The sequence below is a fragment of the Mesocricetus auratus genome, unplaced genomic scaffold, assembly GCF_017639785.1.
Source record: "Mesocricetus auratus isolate SY011 unplaced genomic scaffold, BCM_Maur_2.0 Super-Scaffold_100027, whole genome shotgun sequence".
Taxonomy (NCBI): Eukaryota; Metazoa; Chordata; class Mammalia; order Rodentia; family Cricetidae; genus Mesocricetus; species Mesocricetus auratus.
This window is the reverse complement of record NW_024429208.1, coordinates 25605543-25629197: the sequence shown is the minus strand read 5'-3', so window position 1 is coordinate 25629197 and position 23655 is coordinate 25605543. Positions and strand designations below refer to the sequence as shown.

The 23655-nt window shown below is 39.3% G+C and overlaps 2 protein-coding genes across 6 annotated transcripts in view; both read left to right on the top strand.

Annotated features, from left to right (window-relative positions):
• Positions 1-12923, top strand: part of Ranbp2 (RAN binding protein 2) — a 51450-nt gene extending 38527 nt beyond the window's left edge. For both annotated transcript variants that reach the window (XM_040732016.1, XM_005070860.4), the window contains exons 21-29: positions 1605-1775; positions 2455-2547; positions 2826-3004; positions 4941-5142; positions 6690-6791; positions 8397-8542; positions 10668-10941; positions 11056-11390; positions 11712-12923. In XM_040732016.1, the coding sequence (XP_040587950.1) occupies positions 1605-1775; positions 2455-2547; positions 2826-3004; positions 4941-5142; positions 6690-6791; positions 8397-8542; positions 10668-10941; positions 11056-11390; positions 11712-12017 (1808 nt within the window). In that variant the 3' untranslated portion in view covers positions 12018-12923. The remainder of the gene's footprint in view (positions 1-1604; positions 1776-2454; positions 2548-2825; positions 3005-4940; positions 5143-6689; positions 6792-8396; positions 8543-10667; positions 10942-11055; positions 11391-11711) is intronic.
• A 2609-nt stretch (positions 12924-15532) lies between these two features.
• Ccdc138 (coiled-coil domain containing 138) overlaps positions 15533-23655 on the top strand; it is a 52216-nt gene continuing 44093 nt past the window's right edge. For 3 of the 4 annotated variants that reach the window (XM_040732388.1, XM_040732389.1, XM_040732386.1), the window contains exons 1-4: positions 15533-15671; positions 16752-16796; positions 16957-17014; positions 22256-22376. In XM_040732388.1, the coding sequence (XP_040588322.1) occupies positions 15579-15671; positions 16752-16796; positions 16957-17014; positions 22256-22376 (317 nt within the window). In that variant the 5' untranslated portion in view covers positions 15533-15578. The remainder of the gene's footprint in view (positions 15672-16751; positions 16797-16956; positions 17015-22255; positions 22377-23655) is intronic. The other variant, XM_040732387.1, reaches the window with a different exon arrangement.

Genomic DNA, 23655 nt, shown 5'->3' with positions numbered 1-23655 from the left:
TGTGAGGTGACTAGCAGCTGGTAGTCCTTAGCCAAGTAGTTTTGGCTGTATGAATTGAAGTACTTAACACTGCAGTGTGCATGCTTAAGAATGCCATTTTACAAAGCATACTTTCTGAGTAACAAACAGCTTTTAATATTTTTTAAAAGTGTATCTAGGTGTTATCTTTGTGCCCTCTTTACTTTATTTTCAATTTTGCTTAATGTCTCCGTCTGTCTCTCTGCTTCATTGAACTTTATTCTTTTCAATTCTGTTTAATGAAGACCTATTTTTCTAATCTTTGACTTTGGCCACTACTATCTGCCAGTATTTATGATGGCAGTAGGATGTATATAAAACATGTCTCTTTAGGGTTTAGAAACTATATTTGAAAGTAGACCTCATTTTTACAAACAAACTTGTGTTCCTTATGAAGTGAATATCATTTATAGATATGTGTTGCTTCTTGACTAGAACGTTAAGTATTTAGAATTTATAGAAGCCCATTAAGAACAAATGAGGGAAATGTGTCCAGTAATGCATCTTGACCTTGCAGGAGGGTAGGTAGCAGTTCTCTATGGTAATACCATCCATTAGCAATAAAGTATGATCTGTGTGTCTGAATTTTTCTGTGAGCAACATAGAAAATGAAACACTAAAAGAAATCGATGGCATAAAAGAAAACCAATTTTAATGATCTATTCAATTTAATACGCACACACACGTATACACACATACAAAATATTTCAGCTTTTAATGAGGATTTAAAAAAAAAGCCAATAGACTCCTGTGTACATGTTCATGCTTCTAGGACATGTTAGTTTAGTTTAGCCACCTTTCAAGTATTAGGAAGTCAGTCATCTTTGGGGAGGCTACCATGTTGGACATGGTGGCTTTAGAGATGTTTCCCTCATAGTAGCTGGTACACACATACTTCCTGACTGGTTTAAGGCACTGGTTTATCAGTTCCTACAAGCAAGAGATTCTTAATATATCAGAACAGACTTGATGTATCGGGTTCCTTTTTTTTTTTTCTCTAAATTTTTGTCATTTTATCAGGTGGGAGTAGATAGTGGTGTTTTTAGCCACAAAAATTGTCTTGATACTTAAGTATGACTATAGAATGACAGTTTAATTTTTATGTAGTTTCACACTTGGAAATACGTGAAAAATGGATGTAATGCTATCACCTGCCATCCTTTGTAGTTAAAAGTTGTTCGCTTTCTTTATAGAAACTAATGAAGGTTGGCTCTGGGTATACTAATTCTTTGTTGGATAATCTTGGAGATACTTTTTTTTCAGTTGTAAATGCATGAATAGTTGCTGAATTTCTGTTTAGTGTATGGAGTGTGATTATAGGAATACCTTTTAGATTACAGAAATTAGTACTTTCCAATGATTAGTAAAAGGATTTAAAAAAATTTTGTATTCTCTAAGAGTTTTTAGTAGAACACTAAACCAGGCTCCTAATTCTAATTCATGATCATTATAACACTTACTTTGTTCCAGAGAATGTGTTCTCATTTTATCTGTGTGCTCTTTTAACCTATGGATAAGTTTCATGTTGTTTGTTTTTTAGTTAGTCTGGTTACCATATCTTAGCAGTTGTTTTGACTTGGTTACAGCCCAAGAGAAGAGTAAACCTGGAGATCCTCCCTCAGATACTGATGTTCTCATCATCTATGAGCTCACTCCCACTCCTGAGCAAAAAGCCCTTGCAGACAAACTTCTGCTTCCTCCAACTTTCTTTTGTTACAAGAATAGGCCAGATTATGTTAGTGAAGAAGAGGAGGATGGTAAGTCTTTTGTTTACTGAAAATTACCCCTGGTGATCTTAGTAATTGGGGGTATAGTTTAATTATTGAAAACCTGAATTTTTGCCAGACACAGCGATACCTGTAATCTTCGCACTTGATAGGCTCAGGTAGGATGGTTGTATTCATTGGGAGTTTCAGGCTACTTTGGGTTGTAGAAACTATGTGCAAAGAAAAACTATGCAGACTTTCAGAAGTTAGACTACTACCCTTAGAAGTATGTATGTATAAAATACTCAGTGGGTGGAATACTCAGAAGAATGCCATTCATTAAAGAAGCCCTTTAAAAAGATGCTTATCAGATGCCAGGCAGATGTTTTGAGGAAATTGAAAATAATCATAATTCTACAAGTATTCAAAGTAAAAGAGGGAGAAAACGAGCTAACACCCTCAAAGTGCCAGTGAGATCATTTGGGCCGTGGCATAGAATGCTATGTTGTGGGGTGACCAAGTCCTGGGAGCTGTGCCACAATGACAGGACATTCAGAGATGAGGGGAGCACACTGGGAACTCCGACAGGTAGGAGGTGAAGGTCTGTGTTTGGCAAAACTGAATGCTTCATGGATATAGAGTGAAAGTGTGAAGATCATGTCTGGGTTTGTGGCTAAGAAATCCTTGTACCTTAAATTCTCTTATTTAATATAATGAATTGCATTTGAAGATGAAGATTTTGAAATGGCTGTCAAGAAACTTAATGGAAAACTCTATCTGGATGACTTAGAAAAATATAGACCATTGGAAGAAAATCTAGCAGGTATGTTTATAAAATTTTGATGTCCTATCTTTTAAAGCTACTTCTTAGTCTGACAGTATCTATAAGTGCCAGTTTTATTTATGTGCTAAATTAGTGCTCATTAAAATATTTAAAAAATAATACTAGTTGACAAATTCTGATTAATTTTGGTGGCAGTGGGCTGGCTTCATGAGCATTTATCATCCTTGTTATGGAAATCTCTCAGTTGCATTGAAAACCGGCAGACTGGCAATTGGGCTGGATTTCTGATTTATCTTTGTGTTGTGTGGCTTTTTCAGATAATGACAAAGAATGTGTTATTGTTTGGGAAAAAAAGCCAACAGTTGAAGAGAGAGCAAAAGCAGACACTTTGAAGCTCCCACCTACGTTTTTCTGCGGAGTCTGCAGTGACACAGATGAGGACAATGGGAACGGAGAGGATTTTCAGTCAGAGCTTCAAAAAGTTCGTGAAGCTCAGGTCAGACTGTCTTCTCTGTTCTCCTTCAGGTCTCTTGGCTCTGTTGATGGAGTCCATTTTAAAATCTTATTATCAAATGGTAATAACTGGCCTTAGCAAGCACACCTGTTAGATTACATAAAAGAGAGTTATGTTACTATTCATGAATGAGAACACTCAAAATCATTAGGTTATTAAACCCCAGATTAAACTATAGGCTTAATATTGTATCAGTTAAAACATCACCAAGATTCTTTGTAGATAAAAAACAAGCTGGTTTTTTAAGAGTTAAATTATAGCTGTTAAGAAGTCCATCCCCTTCCCCCTTTCCTCTTTTATTGAGAATAATTTTTTTTCTCATCTAATATATCCTGATTTTTTTCCCTCCCCCCAGTTCTTTCCCACTCACTTCCTATCTGGATTCACTTGCTTTCTGTCTCTCATTAGAAAGCAAACACACAGGCTTCATAGGGATAGTAATAAAATAAAATGTAATAAGATAAAACAAAAACTAACACATCAGAATTGGACAAAACAAACAAAAAGAAAGAAAAGAGCTCAAGATAGGCAACAGAGACCCGCTTGTTCATACACTCAGGAATCCCATAAAAGCACTACACTGGAAGCCATAGTATATATGCAAGAGGACCTAGTGTAGACCTGTGCAGGCCCTGTTTGTGCTGCCTCAGTCTCTGAGTTCATATGTGAGTTGATCATGTTCCTTGAAAGGGCCTTGTTTTTTTGGTGTTCACACCCCTCTGATTCTTACACTTTTTCTGTTTCCTCTTCTGTAGGGTGCCCTGAGCCCCGAGAGAAGGAACTTTATAGTGACATCCTGTTTAGGACTGAGTGTGCCATGGCTTAAGAAAATGCTCTGACAATTACCCCCTTTCCTCTGTCATGCCCAAATACTTGTCAAACATTCATCTTTTCCATGCTTGTCTGCAATTTGGTTCATAAACGACTGCAGAACTAAGATTGGGGGGCTGGGCAGACAGAACAGGGAATGAGAGTTCGTCAGTGCTACAAAGCTAGGCCAACCCCTTTCACTTTAGTTCAGATTGTTGTGGTTCTTTGGTTAATTTCCAGAGTAAATGAAAGAGTTAATTTTGGTCATCTTTCTTTGTGTTTTCATTGTTTTATGGAGAAGAATATTTAAGATGGTTCTTATTCTGCCATTCAAGGAGGGCAAATTGATCTTTCTTCTTAATCACACGTCTTTATCACTTCTCATTTTTCTGAAATCTGCTTTGTTTGGTAAAGATACAGCCTTTTTGTGTACATGTGTGATTTAAATACTTTTTAAACCTTTCATTTGTCTTTATTGTTATGACCCCAGTCCCCTCAACTTCCCAACCTCTTCCTAAACCCTGAGCATCATTCTCTAAGTGTCCTGTGTGTGTTCCTTTTCCATGGATCCAAACCCAGGGCCCTGCAGTTGTTTTGCAGACACTCCGCCACCAAGACAAATCCCCTACCCTAGTGGTTTTTTGTGTTAAAAACAAACAACCCCTGGCCGGGCGTTGGTGGCGCACGCCTTTAATCCCAGCACTCGGGAGGCAGAGGCAGGCGGATCACTGTGAGTTCGAGACCAGCCTGGTCTACCGAGCAAGTTCCAGGACAGCCTCCAAAGCCACAGAGAAACCCTGTCTCGAAAAACCAAAAAACAAACAAACAAACAAACAAACAAACAAACAACCCCGATTGAATAATCTCTCTACTAGTGCTTAGACCATTTGACATTCACTTAATCAGGGAGGTGGGTTGGGTCTATGTTTATTGTTTATTTTTAATAGTTTTCATTACTCTTAATTTTCTGCCTTTTCAGTGGTTATTGTAAAGATTAAAAAATACACACCAAACTTTATAGAAGCTACTTACTATTTTTGTGGTTTTTTTCTTTTGGATGGGACAGGGGATGGTTTAATGTTATAGTGTCTTGTTCTTTTCTCTTCAGAAATCACAGAGTGAGAAAATAACTGATGCAGTTGGTAAAGAGCATACAGGTGACACTGAAGTGACAAACCCTTTTGTCTGTAAATCTGAAGAACCTGACTCTAACACCAGATTTGGTAGCTCATCCACTGTTTGTGAAAGTGTGGGCAAGCCTGTAGATTTGTGTACTAGAAAAGAAACTGACACGGAAGTCCCAAGCCAAGGTAAAAGTTGGTCATGTGTTTATCTTGTATAGTATGAAATATTGCCTATATGTTTGAGAAAATAGACTTTTAAAGATAGATTAGAGCCTAAAAACATAGCTGTTTAAGGTGAATATAGATGTATAATGTATTTGTCACAGTAATCATGCAAGTCATACTGCCTTAATAAATAAATAAAATAATAAATAATAACATTTTTATCACTTTGTGTATTTAATTATTATTTGCTTTTAAAGACAGGGTCTCTTGTGTAGCTCTGGATGACCTGGAACTTACTATGCAGACCAGGCTGGCCTTCCACTCACAGAGACACCTGCCTTTACCTCCCAAGTGCTGGGATTAAAGGTGTGCAGTACCACACCTGGCCTATCATTTGATTTTAAGCTATTAGGGAATACAAAGCATTATGACTGACCAGTCTGCATAAAAGAATAATTTGCATGGTCATATTCTTTGTATTATGTAAAGTTTTTACTTGACTATTGTTATATTAGCATTACTCAAACATTCACAATGCTGTTATGAATTATTACAGTAGGAGCTTTAAATCTTTATGATACTAAAATAATTACTACAAGCCTCAAAACTTATTTGTCAATTACAGTAATTACTATTTGTATTACTATGTGTCTCAGTTTTTCTAAGTTGGAAGAAGTATCTTTGTGCAGTGTATTTCTTTACATATGGACATTATCCATATTACCTGTCCCAACTTAGGTCACCAATTGTACATTTATAGGCACTTAGAATCTTAATATATAAAAAAGTAACTTCACAACCAAAACCTCTACATTTTCAGATAAAATTAAGTAAGCCAAAACACTTTCAAGGATTATGAAACTATGCATTGGTGGAATTCACATAAGGCCTCTAAACATTGGATGAGCAAATGTATGAGTGTATTTATGGTAAAGAAAACACAAAATATTAGTTAAGTGCCTGCTGCTCTTGCAGAGGACTTGAGTTCAGTTTCCAGCACCCATGGTAATCAGCTTGTCTATAACTCCAGCCCAAGGAATCCAATTATCTCATTCTGGCCTTTTTGGGAACCTACACTGATGAACATCTACCCCTACACAGACACACACAAACACATAATGAAAAATAATCTTTAAAAAATGTTTAGTATAAATTTCTTTGAAGATCTTGCCTTTGCTTGTTTGAGGATAGAAGAAACTTGACAAAGCAGAAACTATTTAGTCCCATAACATAGCTTAGTATGGATGGCAGCTCTACGGCTCTGATTTTTTTGAAGTGAATTTGGTTTAGATTTCGTGTTAATTGGGAACAGAATTTGTAAACTTAATGTTACCAAACAAGCTTGAAATTTAATGTATTTTGTAACTTAAAATGTAGTTTGTAAAAAACATCCCAGATTTTTATTGAACTTGAAGGAGTTTTAGAATAATAAATGCTAATTTTTTAAAGTGTAGTTTATAACATCCTCTCCTGGAGTTCAGAGTCCTCTTCTTTCTGGGTCCTGTTTAAGGTTTTGATGTGGAATCTGTCTTAACTTAAATTGGAAATTGTTCTTTCGTTTTTGCCAGGGGAAAACAAGACTGTTTTGTTTGGATTTGGAAGTAGTACGGGGCTGTCATTTGCAGACTTGGCTTCAAGTAATTCTGGGGATTTTGCTTTTGGTTCTAAAGGTAAGATCAAGAGGAAAGATATTAATGATTATGTCAGCCAGATGTAACTGAAAAAAGGCAGTACTTTCCATGTTGTAACTGTAAGTGGAGTAGCCCTGTCTGTTTTACTTAGTGTTTCAGTAATTAGGACTTAGATATTCTATTACTGATAAGGATTTTCTTTTAATTTAAATCAGTGCTGTTAGCCCTTCCTTTCCTCATGGTATGTTTTTCAGTTTTGGAATAACCCCGATTTAGACAATATGGTTTCTTTAAATGTTTGTGTTCTTAAATTTGATTTGTTAGTATTTCAGGATTTGTGACTATATTTTTTAAGACAAGTTGGATCTCTGCATTAGGTTTGTGCTAATTTATTGTGCTAGAATAAGTTATAAATTAGTATTTTTCCCCTCAGTTATCAGTGGTCTTTATTTTTTAGGATTTATTTATTTGCTGGATGTGATGGTACACATCTTTAATCCTAGCACTCAGGAGGCAGAGGCAGGTGGATTTCTGTGAGTTCCAGGACAGTCAGGGCTGTTACATAGAGAAACCCTGCCTTTAAAAAAAATTTGATTTTTGTGTATGCGCTGGCGTGTGTGTGTGTGTGTGTGTGTGTGTGTTTGTTTGGCTTGCATGTATGTCTTTTCACCACATGCATGTAGTGCTCATGGAGGGCAAATCCTGTGTAGAAGTAGAGTTGCATACAGATAGTTGTGAGCTGCCATGTGGGTGCTATTTGTTTCAAGTTTTGTCAGCTTTAGACTTCATTATATTTACTCATAAGATTTCATATTTTGAATATAGTACCTTTTAAATTATTGTATAAGATGTTTGGAGAAGAAAATTAAAGAATGCTAAAATAGTTCATGTATTTATACATTTTGCAGGTCATGCTGTTAGTATTCAGGCATCTGTACTGTCTTTGGGGTTCTGACAGGATACGCCCTCAGCTGCAGCCATTAAGAGTACCACCTGTGCATATTCCCTTTTAAAAGAGCCCTGCCCCCCTCCTCTATCCTCTTTCCTGATGCTCCTGGGATGGGGAGGCTGGTCTTCCCCCTCCCCTTTCCCCTTTTTATGAATCCTTTCCCTAATAAAAAACCCCTCTGCTTGAACTCTGTCGCATGGCGTCTTCCTCTCGCATGCTGCATCTTTCTCTTGTGTGCACTGTTTTCTTAAATTACAACGCATGCTACTTACAGAAACATATTAAATCTCTAGAAATGATTGATAGGAATTTGCATTAGAATTCATAGTTTTATTTATGCTGAGTTGTTTTTCAAGGTTAGAACTTTGTTTTTTGAGGCTAGAACTCTTAGGCTGACCTTGAACTAACTCATAGAGATCTGCCTGCCTTTGCCTCCTGAGTGCTGGGACTAGAGGTGTGAGCCACTATGTCTGGCTGCACTTTCTTAAAATAGTATTTTATCCTATAAATCTGCTACCATCAGTTGTGTTCCATAATTGTTGAAATTGTCAAATTATTATTACTTTAAACATCTCAAATATGTGTGTTTATGACATTGCTGAAAACTAGATGCACTGATGAAATAATTGGAAAGTAATCTACAAAATATTAAAAAATTAAAGTTCACAGTTTAAATAGCCCAATTTATTTATCAGATAAAAATTTCCAGTGGGCCAATACTGGAGCAGCTGTGTTTGGAACACAGTCAACAAGTAAAGGTGGTGAAGATGATGAGGGCAGTGATGAAGAAGTAGTCCATAATGAGGATATCCATTTTGAACCCATAGTCTCACTACCAGAGGTAAGTGCCAAGGAGTAAACCTAAGTGTAAAAGCTTGTCCTGAGTTGATTTTTCTTTTTAATACTGCTACCTACATTTTTTCCTCAGAACAGTTAAACATTAGATTTTCAGACTTTTTAAAAATGATCATTGCTTATTTTGTTTATGAGCCCTTTGTGCCATGTGCATGTGTGCCTTTTGTCTGCAGAGATCACATCCTTTGAGTGTGTCATATTCCCTTGGACTGGAGTTACATACATGTAGAGTTACAGATGGTTGTGAGGTGCCATATGGATGCTGGGAATTAAACCCAGGTCCTCTGCAAGGGAAGCCAGTGCTATTATTAACTCCTGACATATATCTCCAGCCTAGATTTTTTTTTTTTTTTTTTTTGGTTTTTACGAGACAGGGTTTTCTCTGTATTGTTTTGGAGGCTGTCGGTTCCAGCCCAGCCTCGAACTCACAGAGATCCGCCTGCCTCTGCCTCCTGAGTGCTGGGATTAAAGGCGTGTACTATCACCGCCCGGCTCCAGCCTAGATTTTTTAAGTAGAAAAAATTCTTCTTCAATTCTTTTCACGTGTAATGCTAGGGATATAATTCAGGACCTTCCTCATGTTAGCAAGCATGTTACCACTCAAGTGTACAGTCAGCTTTGCGCTGAAGCTTTCATGGAAATGATGCTCGGTAAATTGTTTATGCAGCTGTTAGAAATATTTTGGGGAGGGGGCTGGAGAGATGATTTAGAAGTTAAAAGCACTGACTGCTCTTCCAGAGGTCCTGAGTTCAATTCCCAGCAACCACATGGCAGTTCATAACTGATAACTGTCTATAACTCTAGTTCCTGACATCCTTTCACAGGCATACACACGAAGTCAAAACACCAACACATATAAGAAATAAATGAGTAAATATTTTTAAAAAAGAAATATTTTTGGTTTTCTTTTTAGGTTTTTATTTTGTGTGTATCTCTGTGTGGGTGTATGTTCAGAGTGGGGTGGAGGGAGTGGGGAAGATAATAGGTATGCACATACTACAGTGAGTATGAGAGAATACAAGCAGGTATGTACATGCCATGGTACTATGTAGTAGTCAGGTTAGCTTTCGAGGGCTTGAACTCAGGTTGTCAGTAAATATGTCAAGCACATTTACTAACTGGCCATCTGGCAGGGCCATAAGCATTTTTATTATGCTATTAGATCATGTTTGTCTTCCTAAAATAATCATAGGAACAAAGTAGAGAAGAATGTTGTTTTAGGAAAGTTATCATGTCCGTTTCCAATCTCAGTAATTATTATTACATTTTAAGAATCAGCACTGCTGTGGCTGGAGTGTGTGTACTTTTCTTTTTTGGTTCCCAGCATCCATGCCACGCATTTCATAGCACCTGGGGGATCCATTGCTTTTGGTCTCTGTAGGCACCTGCATTCATTTGCTCATGCGCACGTACACACACACACACACACACGGAGAGGGGAGAGTTTGTTAAAGAAACAATAAAAGGGTTGGACAGATGGCTCAGTGGTTAATCCCTAGTACCTACATGGTAGCTAATAACTGCCTATAACTCTGCTTCCAGGCGATCTGGTAGTCTCTTCAGGCCTCAGAGACAATGGATGTGTGCCATGCATAGATACACATGAAGGGAAAACAGCCATACACAAAATAAAAATAAGTGGCATAAAGTTGTTTTTTTTTTGAAACAGTATGTTGTTATATAACACTACCTGGCCTATAACCTGTTGTGATCTTCTTGCTACCCTGTCTCTGGAGTGCTAGGATTACTGCTCATCCATGCAAAGAACCACACCCCTCTGGTCTCATGTAGCCTAGGCTTGCCTTGGACTCTTGATCCTCAAGCTTCACACCCCAAGTATTGGGATTATTGGTGTGTACTGCCATGCTTGACAAGAACCAGCACTTTTGAAACCTCTTCTGACCTTTAAAGGCATTTTATTTTCACAAAGAGAAGTAAAATACTATATAATAGAAAGATATGTAATGATCTTTATTGCTTTACCAAATCAGATATATTATTAGTCTAGGACATTGTTAGTTACCATGATATTGTAAAACCTGTTGGCATTGGTTAATGGAACTTGTTATAAACAGCTATTATATAATAGGTATTCTTATTTGTTTTCATAGGTAGAAGTGAAATCTGGAGAAGAAGATGAAGAAATTTTATTCAAAGAGAGAGCCAAACTTTATAGGTGGGATAGAGATGTCAATCAGTGGAAGGAGAGAGGTATTGGAGATATTAAGATTCTTTGGCATACAATGAAGAATTATTATCGGATCCTAATGAGAAGAGACCAGGTTTTTAAAGTGTGTGCAAACCATGTTATTACCAAAGCCATGGAATTAAAACCTTTAAATGTTTCAAATAATGCTTTAGTGTGGACTGCCTCAGATTATGCTGGTGAGTTACTACCTTCAGTTGCCTTTTAATTTTATTGCCTTTTCTGAAATCTATAAAATATACATGCTTTGTAAGTTACTTTAATATTAATATTAACCCCCCCCTTCTTAATAGATGGAGAAGCAAAAGTAGAACAGCTTGCAGTGAGATTTAAAACAAAAGAAATGACTGAGTGTTTTAAGAAAAAATTTGAAGAATGTCAACAGAATATATTGAAACTCCAAAATGGACAAGTATCCCTCACAGCAGAGTTATCAAAGGAGACCAATCCTGTGGTATTCTTTGACATTTGTGCGGATGGTGAACCTCTAGGACGGATAATTATGGAATTGTTTTCACATGTTGTTCCTCAAACTGCTGAGAACTTCAGAGCATTGTGCACTGGAGAGAAGGGCTTTGGTTTCAAGAACTCTATTTTTCACCGAGTAGTTCCAGATTTTGTTTGCCAAGTAAGTGTCACTATCCATACATCATGGTTAAATCTGCTAAGACTAGACCACACCAACTTGCCCTCATTCTCATCTTGGGAATTTTAAGCTTTCCCACACCATAGCTGGCTGACATTGAACTTGACACTCCTTTTTAAACATTCAGATAGAAAGGCTCCAATTTTCTAATGTTTGCTACCTGCTAGAAACAGAATAAGGGAAAAACCTTTGTCCTTCTCAAAACATGTATTTCTTAGTTTTAAAATGTATCTGTCATGATGATTTCTATGTATTTTAATGTTTGAGTCAGTATTAACAGAAAGATTTTTTTTGTGTGTTCAGGGAGGAGATATCACCAAACATGATGGAACAGGAGGACAGTCCATTTATGGAGATAAATTTGAAGATGAAAACTTTAATGTGAAGCATACTGGCCCCGGCTTGCTCTCTATGGCCAATCGGGGCCGGGATACCAACAATTCACAGTTTTTTATAACACTGAAGAAAGCAGAACATTTGGACTTTAAACATGTAGTATTTGGGTTTGTTAAGGATGGCATGGATACTGTGAGAAAGATCGAATCATTTGGTTCTCCTAAAGGTTCTGTTAGTCGAAGAATTAGTATCACAGAATGTGGACAGCTATAAAATAATTTCACAGCAAGTGTTATCTATATAAACAGTTGAATTGATACTCAATTGTTACAGACAATATGGTAATTATGTACACCTTTGAAAACAGATGTTTCCAATGTATAAATGTAAAATTGTAGCTTATAGCTGTTGTCACTTTTTAATGTGTGATAATTGATCTTGCATGGTGTGAAATAAAAGTTTAAACACTGGTGTATTTCAGGTGTACTTGTGTTTATGTACTCCTGACATAGCTGTATTAGAATGGCTAATACTAATTTTGTTGAAAGCAATAGAGCTTCCCAGACTATTGAAGGAATATGATATATGCAATCTTATTTTCATTCCTGTTAAGATATTTGGATTTCCTGCATGGTACTTACCATTGAATAAGGGGACCACAACTCAAATAATTTTATTTTAGATTTGAAATATATATATGGTAATCTTAACTATTCGTGTGCTCATTTATGTATAGACTCATTTATGAATGGATAGAGCCACAGAAGATATGAGTTAACCAAAGTGCTCTTCTGTAATTTTTATGCACCTGTATAGTTAAAAATTAACTTTTAAGTAGAATATTGTCTTTTCTTAAGATATGTAGTTCCCTTTTGAAGATATTAATTTTTACATTTTAAATAAGTTGATCATTCCCTTAGCTAGCCTCCCCCATCCTTTTCCCTTCTTCCTTTTTTCTTCTTTCCATTCACTTTTCTGTTACCTGTCTCTACTACCTCAGAAACTTCAGCTTGGTCCTGATGATAGAATTGAATTTTTCTCTAGTTCTTGTGATAAAGTATGAATATTTTTAAAAGATCTATACCATGTTCTTTGGTTAAAGATTTGCTTTATATTAGATTGTTGCAGTACCTTTTTCTGGTGAATTTTGTAGCAGAAATAAAGTGATAATTGATAACAGCCATGACATTTAAAACATTCATTACTTGTGCATCTAAGTTGTCTGTTCCTTCTGTGACTTGATGTAAAATGATATCTGTTAAAGGCCAGCACTCTGAGCTCACACTTTGACATCAAAAGTTTGATAAACACTGAAAATGTACTTTGATGTGGTTTGTGTCAAATAGGCAAACTATTAAAGGAACAGCTTGCTCTTAGGGGCCTACTCAGTGTAGAACCAAAATGAATCTAGTTAGATTATAAAATTCTCTATTTTCCAATCTTGAGTATTGAGTCCTTTCTATTTCCTTGCATTCAACTATTAGAGTAGGGCAAGGAAGGGCTTATGTAATGAATTATGAGATAACATTTCTTTAAAGAATACTTATTCCACAGCCAGGCACATGAAATAAACCTACCTTAAGTTGGCCTTATAAAGAGAATCATGCACATTTAGTAGCTTCTTTGGAAACCTGTGTAATATTAACTCATGTAAAAGTATTGAAATTTCTCAGCTGAGAAGTTGATGCCATCAATTTAATATAAGCAAATGGAAATGTCTTCTTAAAAAATCATCTCCTGTAGCCCAGGATTACCTTGAACTTGCTTTGTAGCTGAGGCTGGACTTGAACTCTTCTTGATCTCACTATCTCCACCAGGATTGCAGGCTTGTGCCCACTATGCATGGTTGCAAATGCTTTTTAAGAGATATTTTACATTTAATTTACTTTTCAAGCTGTTAGGGTTATTAAAGATCTTGACAAAATGGTGTGTTAAACTAACTTTTCCAGGATTGGCATTAATAACATGTTTTCAACCTGTTGAGTTACCAAAGGTTGAGAGCCACCATTTGGGTTCTTGGAATGGAACTCAAGTATCCGGAAGAGCTGTCAGTGCTCTTAATGGCTAAGCTATTGAGCTCCAACAAAAGAAGTTTAAAAGAAGCTTTTATAATATATTTGATACATTTTAGAATGTATTATTTAATGATATAAACTTAAATTGATAAGATTTTTCTGTAGGCATTTCAGGCTGGCTTGGGATGGGACAGGTATCCTGGAGCTCAGGAGCCAAGGACTACCACAGGCCACAGTAAGCTGCAGCTTTACAGCCTTGCCTCAGAGAAAGGCTTCCCCAGTGTATCAGCTCCACTCTGGCAGAACAGGGTCTTCCAGCTGGGGATGTTTGCCCAGTGTAGCAGTTTTGCTCAGGCAGGAGAGGGTTTCCCCAGGCGAGGACGAAGTTGCTACAGTTCAGCTCTACTCCTGGAAGAGTGTAACAACTCCGCTCTGCCAAGGGAAGGTTTCCCTGGCAAAAGTGTTACAGCCCTGCTCGCTCTTTGCGGCCACTGAAAAAAAGATCTTCACCCAAAGCTCATCGAAGGGGTTTATTGGGAGGGAAGAATCCAGGAGAGTGGCTGCCCTCTGCCACTCAGCCACAAGCTGAACAGACACAGGGTTTATATGGGGCTTCCAGGGTGGGGATTGGTCAGAGTTTAGTGCTGAGCTCAGATTGGCTAGAGCTCTGTTCAGGGATTGGTTAGTTTTCTGCACAGGTTAGGGTCAGATTTGGTCTGGTTTCAGGGCCAAAGTGTGTTTCTTTCTCTGGTCCTTTTTAGCCTTTTGGCTCCAATTTTAGGTCCAGGGTACATTTCTTTCACTGACTCTGATTCCAGGGACAAAGTGTGTTTCTTTGGCACTATCTTCAGGGCCAGGGTACATTTCTTTGGTTCTGGTTGCAGGGCCAAAGTGTGTTTCTTTGGTTCTGCTCAGGGTGTGTTTCTTTGACTAGTCCCTTTCCCCTACATTTTCTTTTCCAACTGGCTAGATTTTCTATGCTCATTAAAATCAGCCCAAAAAAACCTCAACTCCAGAATAAACAGTTTAGATGGTATTTTATAGCAAAAGGTATTCTTTAAGCAATTTTTAATAGTTGTCTCCTTTTGCAACGTTAAAAGAATTTAGGGGTTGCTGATCCACATGAGCTGGAAATTCTTAGAAACTGAAATTGCCCAAGTAGGAGCTTGTAGGATATGGTTGACCTGTGTACTGGGTGCTGTTGTAGGGCTAGGGAAAGAAAGGTTTCTGTTTTAAACCAAACTACATGTTTACAGAGCGTCTTTCTGACTTCATGAGGCAGGTCTCCTTATGTAGCTGTCCAGTTTAAGACCATAACCCATCATCTTCCATGCCTAACCCAAATTTGTGGAAATAGGCAAAGGAATTGAAAAGGTAGTTTGCTGCAATTTGTGTGCCTGGCATTCAGACATGTCCTGATTTTTCTGTGATAGTAACCACTTTTGATGAAGAGAAGTGTGTTTAGACAAGTTCTTTGCACGGTAAATGTACCTGGTATCCCACGTGGCCCCAGGCCCCGGGTAGCACGTTGGCCCTCAGGTGTGCAGAAGATACTCTCCCTCCTGCTGCCTGGCTGCGCTCCGCTCGCAGGGAAGATGGAATGCCGTTTTTCACTGCTCACTTCATTCACTGCGGCGTGGGGGTGGAGGTGTGGGAATCGAAGGACAAATAGGAACTGGGTTGCAGGGCGCCCTCCTCGCACCCCTCTTCCAACCGGCTTCCAGCGTTCCCAGGGGCGGGGCCGGGCGTCGTGACGTACTGCCGGCCCTGACGCGGCTGTGAGCGCGGTTTCCCAGGCGACCGCGGTCAGCCGCCCACCATGGAGCGCAGGGTGGTCAAGCCACCGGGGCAGGACTTGGTAGTGGAGCGTCTCAAAAGCCGCTACGGCCTGGCGGGAAGCTGCTGCGTGGAGGTGAGGAGAGTGGAGCCCGCGGCGTGCTCCGCCGGCCGGGCGGCTGCGGGAGGGCTCCGGCCCGCCTTCCTCGGGGAGGCTCGCCCGGAGCGCCTTGCCTCAGGGAAACCGCCGAGATGCACGGGGCATGGCTTTGGTCCTCTGGCGGTGACCAGAGTGCCCCAGGTTTAGAAGACAGTGTAGTTCTTTCGGGCAAGCTTCTTACTCCGAAGTAATTGCAAACTTAGAAGCTGTGGCAGTATGCATTCTTGTAGCCCACCCTTGAACGCGCCGTTCGCCAGGCGTGTCTTGGCTTATTTGCTGCGGGACCCCCACCGAAGCAATTTGCTAATAACAATCTGTGGGAGGTTGGCCAGATCGCATCTCCTGTGAATGCTTGGAAGAACCGAAGCGGGGAAACCAATTGCAGCCCTGCAGTTTCCACAAGGTTTATTATTATTTTTTTCTTTTTTAAATCATCACATCTCTTTTGGTAACAGTTGGGAGTTTACAGTTCAGCTGAGAAGCCTGCTTCACACACAGCCTAGCAAACTCAAGGTTTTATGAAGCACAACATCTGAGGTACGGGAACATTATGTATTCTATTCTCCAGAGTTGAGAAAGGTCTCAGGCATTCCTTAGTTCCCTCCCACATTGGCTATCTTCTCAAAACCCCGTCAGTGTATCTCAGTGTTCCCATGCCCGTGTCACAAATCCATTCTGTCCTCACATAACCTTAATTCAGATTGCAACACGTACTCCTCTGGGTTGGTTTTCCTCTGAAGCACGTTCTCAGAATTTTAAGGCTTCATTGATGTTTTTCAGGATATCCAGTATGGCCACAATAATACAGGACAATGTCTAGTTCATACTCAGGTTCCACTAATTACCACAATTAAGACCTTTTGTAGAAAGTTTTTCCTGATGCAGATGCCACCTAGGTCTGAACATTGCATCTGGTTGTCTCTGTTGCCTTTACAACTTAGTTTCCTACAACATTAATGCTTTCACCAGGTAGAAGACTGTTGTGTATAGAATCTCTCTCAGTTTGAGTTTGATGGATTCTGGTTTGATTTGATTCTGGTTTTGTATTTTTGGCAGGAATATGACCTGAGTGGTGCATGGGCTGCTCTGGTGAACCAACAGGTACATGATGTTTGCTTGCCTAATCAGTGATGCTAATGTTGGTTAGGGTGCGGCCCCTAGGTTTTTCCATGCTAACCATTGTAATTAACAGTATAATCTATGGAAAATATTGTAAGGGAATATTTCTTAGTGTTTAAGTATGTCTTTTTTATCCTCCTAGCATGAGCTTTCAAATTTTGATCAGAATAAATATAAAAGAAGAATTCTAACCTCCCCAGGTAAGTCAATAGAATATTTTGTATATTTGAGTATTTTAACAAATTTAATTTGAAAGAGATTTTTGTAATGATTTAGCTGTACGATTAGTATTGCTTATTTTTTATTTAATTTTTTGATAAATGCATAATAATTGAATTTAGGGATGAATGTGTGAGATCCCTTTAAATAAATTTATGGGGGGCATGGGAGGGAGCAGGAACTGGGATTGATATGTAAAATATGATGTTTCTAAAATAAAGAAAAAAACAAACAAAATGTTAAATTTAATGAGAGTTTTTGGGGTGTGTGTGTGTGTAATTTATAGTATGTGCTCCTTCCTTTTTAATCCTGTGCTACTGGGAGTTAAAACCAGACCCTTGATCAAGGTTGAGCAAGTGTTTGATCACTAAGCCAGCTATGTTCCATGCTAATATGTTTGCTTTTGAAAATGTTAAAAATTGAGCAGACTGTATTGGGTGAAGAAGACTAGTTGGTAGTTTTAGGTAGGTAGAGTTACTAGGGTAGAAACTAAAGGAAAAATTTATCAAGTGGAATACATAAATATATGTGGAAAACATAATTATCCTGGGGGTTGTAATGTTTTTTGATAAGCTGAAACTTTTTGGCTTTTTTTGTTTTGTTTTGTTTTGTTTTTTGTTTGTTTGTTTTTCCGAGATGAAGTTTCTTTGTGTAGCTTTGTAGACCGGGCTGGCCTCAAACTCACAGAGATCTGCCTGCCTCTGCCTCCTGAGTACTGGGACTAAAATTGTGTGCCACCACCACCCAGCTAAACTGAAACTTTTTTATGGAAATAAGTATTAACCACTAATCTATTAATTTGTTAATACTTCAGTGCTATACTTATTAGTTAAATGTAATAATCATTAAACTTTGGTAAGTATAGCATCAGTAGTGTCTTTAATTTCATCAATATGTAGGAGCTGGAGCCGGGCGGTGGTGGCGCACGCCTTTAATCCCAGCACTCAGGAGGCAGAGGCAGGCGGATCTTTGTGCGTTCGAGGCCAGGCTGGACCGATAGCCTCCGAAACAATACAGAGAAACCCTGTCTCGTAAAAACCAAAAAAAAAAAATATATATATATATATATGTAGGAGCTGGGTCTAAGGACTAAAAAAAATACTCTCAGTGAAACACCCTGTCTACAAGGATTCCAATACAGCACTTTCAGAAAAGTTATAGGTGAAATTAAAGAATGAAGCCGGCTGTTGGTGGCACATGCCTTTAATCCCAGCACTCGGGAGGCAGAGGCAGGCGGATCTCTGTGAGCTCAAGGCCAGCCTGGTGTACAGAGCAAGTTCCAGGACAGGCTCCAAAGCAAGCAAATAAATAAATAAATATAAAGGAAGAATGGTTAATGTTTCTGAAATGTCAAAATTAGGTCTACAGACAGAATGAGATCATTCAAAACAAAAAAGATAACCAGTTAGAGTTGTTTGCTGAAATAATAGTCAAAAAGAACTAACGACAGATATCCGGGATCTTAAGAAAGTGATAGAAGAAAAGGGATTATTTCCACTACTAACAAAACCAATGAGGAAAGGTTAAAAGCCTTAGAAATCAGCAGGCTTTAAAAAAATTGATTTAGGCTAGAAATTAGAAGGTTATCTGGTAATAAAAGTGCAGTTTGTTTAGCATGGCGTTGGTGGATGCCTTTAATCCCAGTAGTGGGGAGGCAGAGGTAGGTGGATCTCTGTGAGTTGCAGATCAGCCTGGTCTACAAGAGCTAGTTCCAGGACAACCTCCAAAGCCACAGAGAAACCCTGTCTCAAAACAAACAAACAAATAAACAAAAATGTAGTTTGTACTGGGCAGTAGTGGTGCATGATTTTAGTCCCAGCATTTGGGAGGCACAGGCAGGTGAATCGCTGTGAGTTCAAAGCTGGCTGGGTCTACAGAGCAAGTTCCAGGACAGGCTCCAAAGCAATACAGAGAAACCCTGTCTTCGAAAAAAAAAAGTGCAGTTTGTAGTCACTCATGGTGACCCTGTGCATCCTTTGAGGGCATTTGTGTTTCCCCTGAGTCTAAACAACTCAGCATGCAGTGACGGAGAGTGCTTCTCATCTCGAGTTCACGGCAGGCTTTCAGAGAATGTAAGCAGCACCAGCGATTTTCAGCTTTTCTTGCCAGTGTCTATATAGCTTTTACTTTGTGGTCTATACTTTATAAATATCTTTTGGAAATATTTTTTCTTCATTGAGAATCTTCTTTTTGTAACAGAATTGTCACCTGTCATTTACCTGTAAATCTTCTGCACTTGTTTCTTCGTTATATGAAGAAAGCTAGAATGCCACACCCTCAAACATGCCCCTTTGATATAAACTATAATTAAGAAGAAGCAGAGTCAGGACAGCTCCATGAGGGTGGAGGAGATGGCTCAGTTGGTAAAGCACTTGCTTCAGAAGAGAAGGGCCTAAGTTCAGATCTCCAGCACACGTGGAAGCCAGATTTGGCAATGTGTTCCTGTAACCTGGTTGCTAGGAAGGCGTAGACAGGCAGATCCCTGAGACATGCTGGCCAGTGCCTTCTCAGTTCTTTAAAAACCTAATCTTGGCTAGATGCTGGTAGCGTACACCTTTATTCCCAACAATCAGGAAGCAGAGGCAGGAGAATCTCTGAGTTTGAGGCCAGCCTGGTCCACATAGTGAGTTCCAGGACAGCCAGGGCTATACTGAGAGACCCTGTCTTAGAAAATCAAACCAATAAAATAAACAAACAAAAATAATAATAAAAGCTAATCTTTGTTGAAGATTCCATTCACACCCAAAGTCTAAGCTATGATTTGAGTAGCCTTTATTGAGACTTCTCCTGTGTGTTGTGTACTGAGTGCTTTAAAACACTTGCTTGATTTTTCTCTTGCTAGCTTGTTTGTGATTACCAGTGTCTCTCCTAACTATCAAATTATAAGGGTTGTAGAGAAATTGTTTTTGCTCCCTGATACATTTCTTTCTTTAAAACTTCTAGATTAAAAATTTAGGGGAGAGTTGATTAAAACATGTGCCCTTTATAGAATGAACAGTGGGGTCATACTACAGCCACTGTTGCAGGAGCCCCATCTTGCAGCCTACCTTTATTCCTTGGGGACTCTGCCTCTTGGTGCTATTAATAACAAGCCTCTATCTGCCCTGCCAGCCAGCCACCAGATAACGATACAGAGACTACTTACTAGTTAGTAAAGCTCAGCTTATAGGTTAGACTTCTTCCTAACTAGCTCTTATAACTTAAGTTAGCCCACATTTTTATTAGTTTACATTCTACCATGTGACTTTTACCTCCGTCCCTTTCTGTGTCTGGCTGGCTTCTCTGCCTCTCTTCTTCCCGGAGTCCTTTCTGTGCCTGGAAGGTCTCCCTGTACCTGGCTGTTGGGCATTCAGCTCCTTATTAAACCAAACAGAAGGCACCTTGGCAAAGGCACCATCTTCACAGTGTGCAGAAAGATTATCCCACAGTACTGGTCCAGGTTATTAGTAGATCTCCCTTCTAACCCTCAGCCTTACCCTCCATTCCCTGGGGACTCCATCTCGTGGTGTGGATCCAGGGTCCCTCAGATCTTTGCCCCTGACCCTCTCAGTCTTCCCTTCTAGCTCATCCTCATTCGTTTGTGTCTCCCCCAAACTCCAGAATCACTCTGTACTATACTTGCCTAGGATCCAGAGTGGACAACAGCAAAGACTGTTGAAATACTGAAATACCCACCCAGCAAAGACAAGACCATGTATCTACACAAAGAAATACCCCAAACATCAAAACTCTAGATGCCTACCTAGATCCCAGCACAAAAACACATCAACAGCCAAGACACTCTGCCTGCTTCAGAAGCCAGTGTCTCTATTGTAGTAGGCCTTGAGATACAATTTCGCTGCAGCATGAGAAGAAGACTTAAAGATAGCAGTTTTTAGGATGTTCAAGAACCTTAAAGAGGATAAGAATAAATGCCTCAAATGAAACATTTTTCTAAGCTTCTTACATCTTGAAATTTAGTCAGCCTAAAACATTGAAATGGGTTTGTTATGTCGCCTAGAGTCCTAGTTTACTTGGTGTTGCTGTGATAACAAAAGCAACTTGGGGAGGACTTGATTTACCTCAGCTTACAGTCCATCAGCTTCTAAGGAAGCCAGGCCAGGAACTCAAGCAGGACCCTGGAGGCCAGAACTGAGGTAGAGACTTTGGAAGAGTCCTGCTCCCTAGCTTCCTAGTTTCTGTTCAGCTAGCTTCTGTTGTAGCCCAGGATTCCCTGCCTAGGGCTGGCAGGTACATCAATTAACAATGAAGAAAATGCCCACAGTCTAATGTGATGAAGACCGTCCTCCAAGTGTGTCTCTCAGATAACTATGCTGTGTCAAATTGACTGCTGAAGCAAACAGGGAGACCCCGGCTATCCTCTAACTTCCTGTTAATCTTCCTGCCCCGGTGCTGTAATTATGGTGTGTACCACAAGGACCAGCTGTTTTGAAATGTAAATAATGTATGGACACTTGCTGTGGTGGATTATACTAACTAACCGAGTCAGTAATTGAGGTGGTTTGACTAAAATGGTCCCCATAGGGAGTGGCACTATTAGGTGGTGTGGCCTTACTGGAGGAAGTGTGTTGGTTGCTAGGGGGTGGGCTTTGAGATCTCAGAAGCTCGAGGCAGGCCTAGTGGCTTATTGTCTCTTCCTGTGGATCCAGGTGTAGAACTCTCAGCTACCTCTCCAGCACCCATGACTACCTGCATGACATCATGTCCCCTCATGATGATAATAGACTAAACCTCTGAAACTGTAAGCTACCCCAATTAAATGTTTTCCTTTATTGGAGTTGATATGGTCGTGGTGTCTCTTTGCAGCAATAGAAACTATAACTAACTTAAGACAGTCATCTATTTTGTTTTTATCTGAAATGAGTATTTTCATTTTCACTGGGTTTACATATAGGCTTACAGATGTTAAAGACAAATGCTTGAGGACCATATTAGGAGGGATGAGGGCTGTATTCTGATCACATCAACCCTCTGGTCTTTAGGGTTCTAACATGTGTAATAGACTCAGAGACACCTATTCTTACTTTAAAGAGTCATCACCGGGTCAAATAAAAATGGAAAAGCATTGTGTAATCAGGAAGGCACAATGTCAATATGAAATTCAGTGTGTATTCTCTAAACTCATTAGAGAGACAGATAAATGATTTTGGTATCTTACTGTTAGGAGGCCAGAATGAGATCATTAGTATCTGATGTCATTGTGTAACTTTCTCTATTGACAGAAGATTTGGATACCTACTGCGCTGGAGATAAAGGCGGTTCTTCATTAAGACGTTACTCTGATGAAAGGAAGCATCCCATAACACCTTTCTGCAGTTCCTTCAAACACTTAAATGTGAACTGGTAAGGCATTCAGAACAGATACTGTTACTGTTCTGTTAGCAACTCAAGAAACTGCAGTAGAAAAGAGGTAGAGTGTGTGTGTGTGTGTGTGTGTGTGTGTGTGTGTGTGTGTGTGTGTGTAAGTAAAAGCAATCTTGACCCTGATGAGTAGCTGAAGATCCTAATTTACTATTTTATGTGTGTGTGGACTTTGCCCACTTGTGTGCCTGACTCCCTGAGGATTCCAGGAGAGGATGTCTCACCTGGAAATTGGAGCTACAGACAGCTGTGAATCAGTGTAGTACCAGGAACTGAGTCCAGATCCTCTGCAAGAGCAGCCAGTTCTCTTAGCCACTAAGCCCATCACTCCACCCCTATTTAGTCTTTATTACATTTATTTTATTTATTTATCTAGTGTCTGGGTGGGAGATGGTGTGGGCATGTGCCAAGGCACATGCTGAGGCCAGAGCCCAATTTGTAGGAGTTAGTTCTGTCCTTCTACTGTTTGGGTCTCAGGTATCAAACTCAGGTTGTCAAACTTGGCAGCAAGTGCCTCTGCCCACTGATCCATCCTTCCTGCTGTAACTTATTAAGTAGTTAAAAATTAATGTTAAAAAGATTTACTCATTCTATTTTATGTGTATGACTGTTTTGCCTGCATGAAAGTGTATGTACTGTGTGTATGTCTGGTCCCGCCGGAGATCAGAATAGGTCATCAGGTTTCCTGGAATTGGAATTACAGATGTTGTGAGCCACAATATGGATCTGGGAACTGAACCCAGGTCCTCTGCAAGAGCAACAAGTGCCCTTAACTCTCTTAACTGTTGTGTCATCTCTCCAGTCCCCCCTTAAAATTTCTTTAAAATAGGTATTTTACTTTATGCATATGAATGTTTTACATGCATGAGTGTTTGTGTATCATGTGCATGCTTGTTGGGTCCCATAACTGGGGTTATGGAACCATGTGGGTGCTCTTAACTGCTAAGCCAGTGGTTCTCAACCTGTGGGTTGAGACCGTTGTAAGGGAGTCACAGGGGTCACCTATTATCGTCAGAAAGCATAGGTATTTACATTACGATTCATAACAGTAGCAAAATTATAGTTATGAAGTAGTAATGAAAATAATTTTATGGTTGGGGGTCACAACAACATGAAGAATTGTATTAAAGTGTTGCAAAATCAGTAAGGTTGAGAACCACTGAACTATGTCTGTGCAAAACATGTGTGCATTGTCTGAGATGACCAGAAGAGGATACCATATCCCTGATACTGAAATTACAAATCGTTGTTAGGTGCCGTG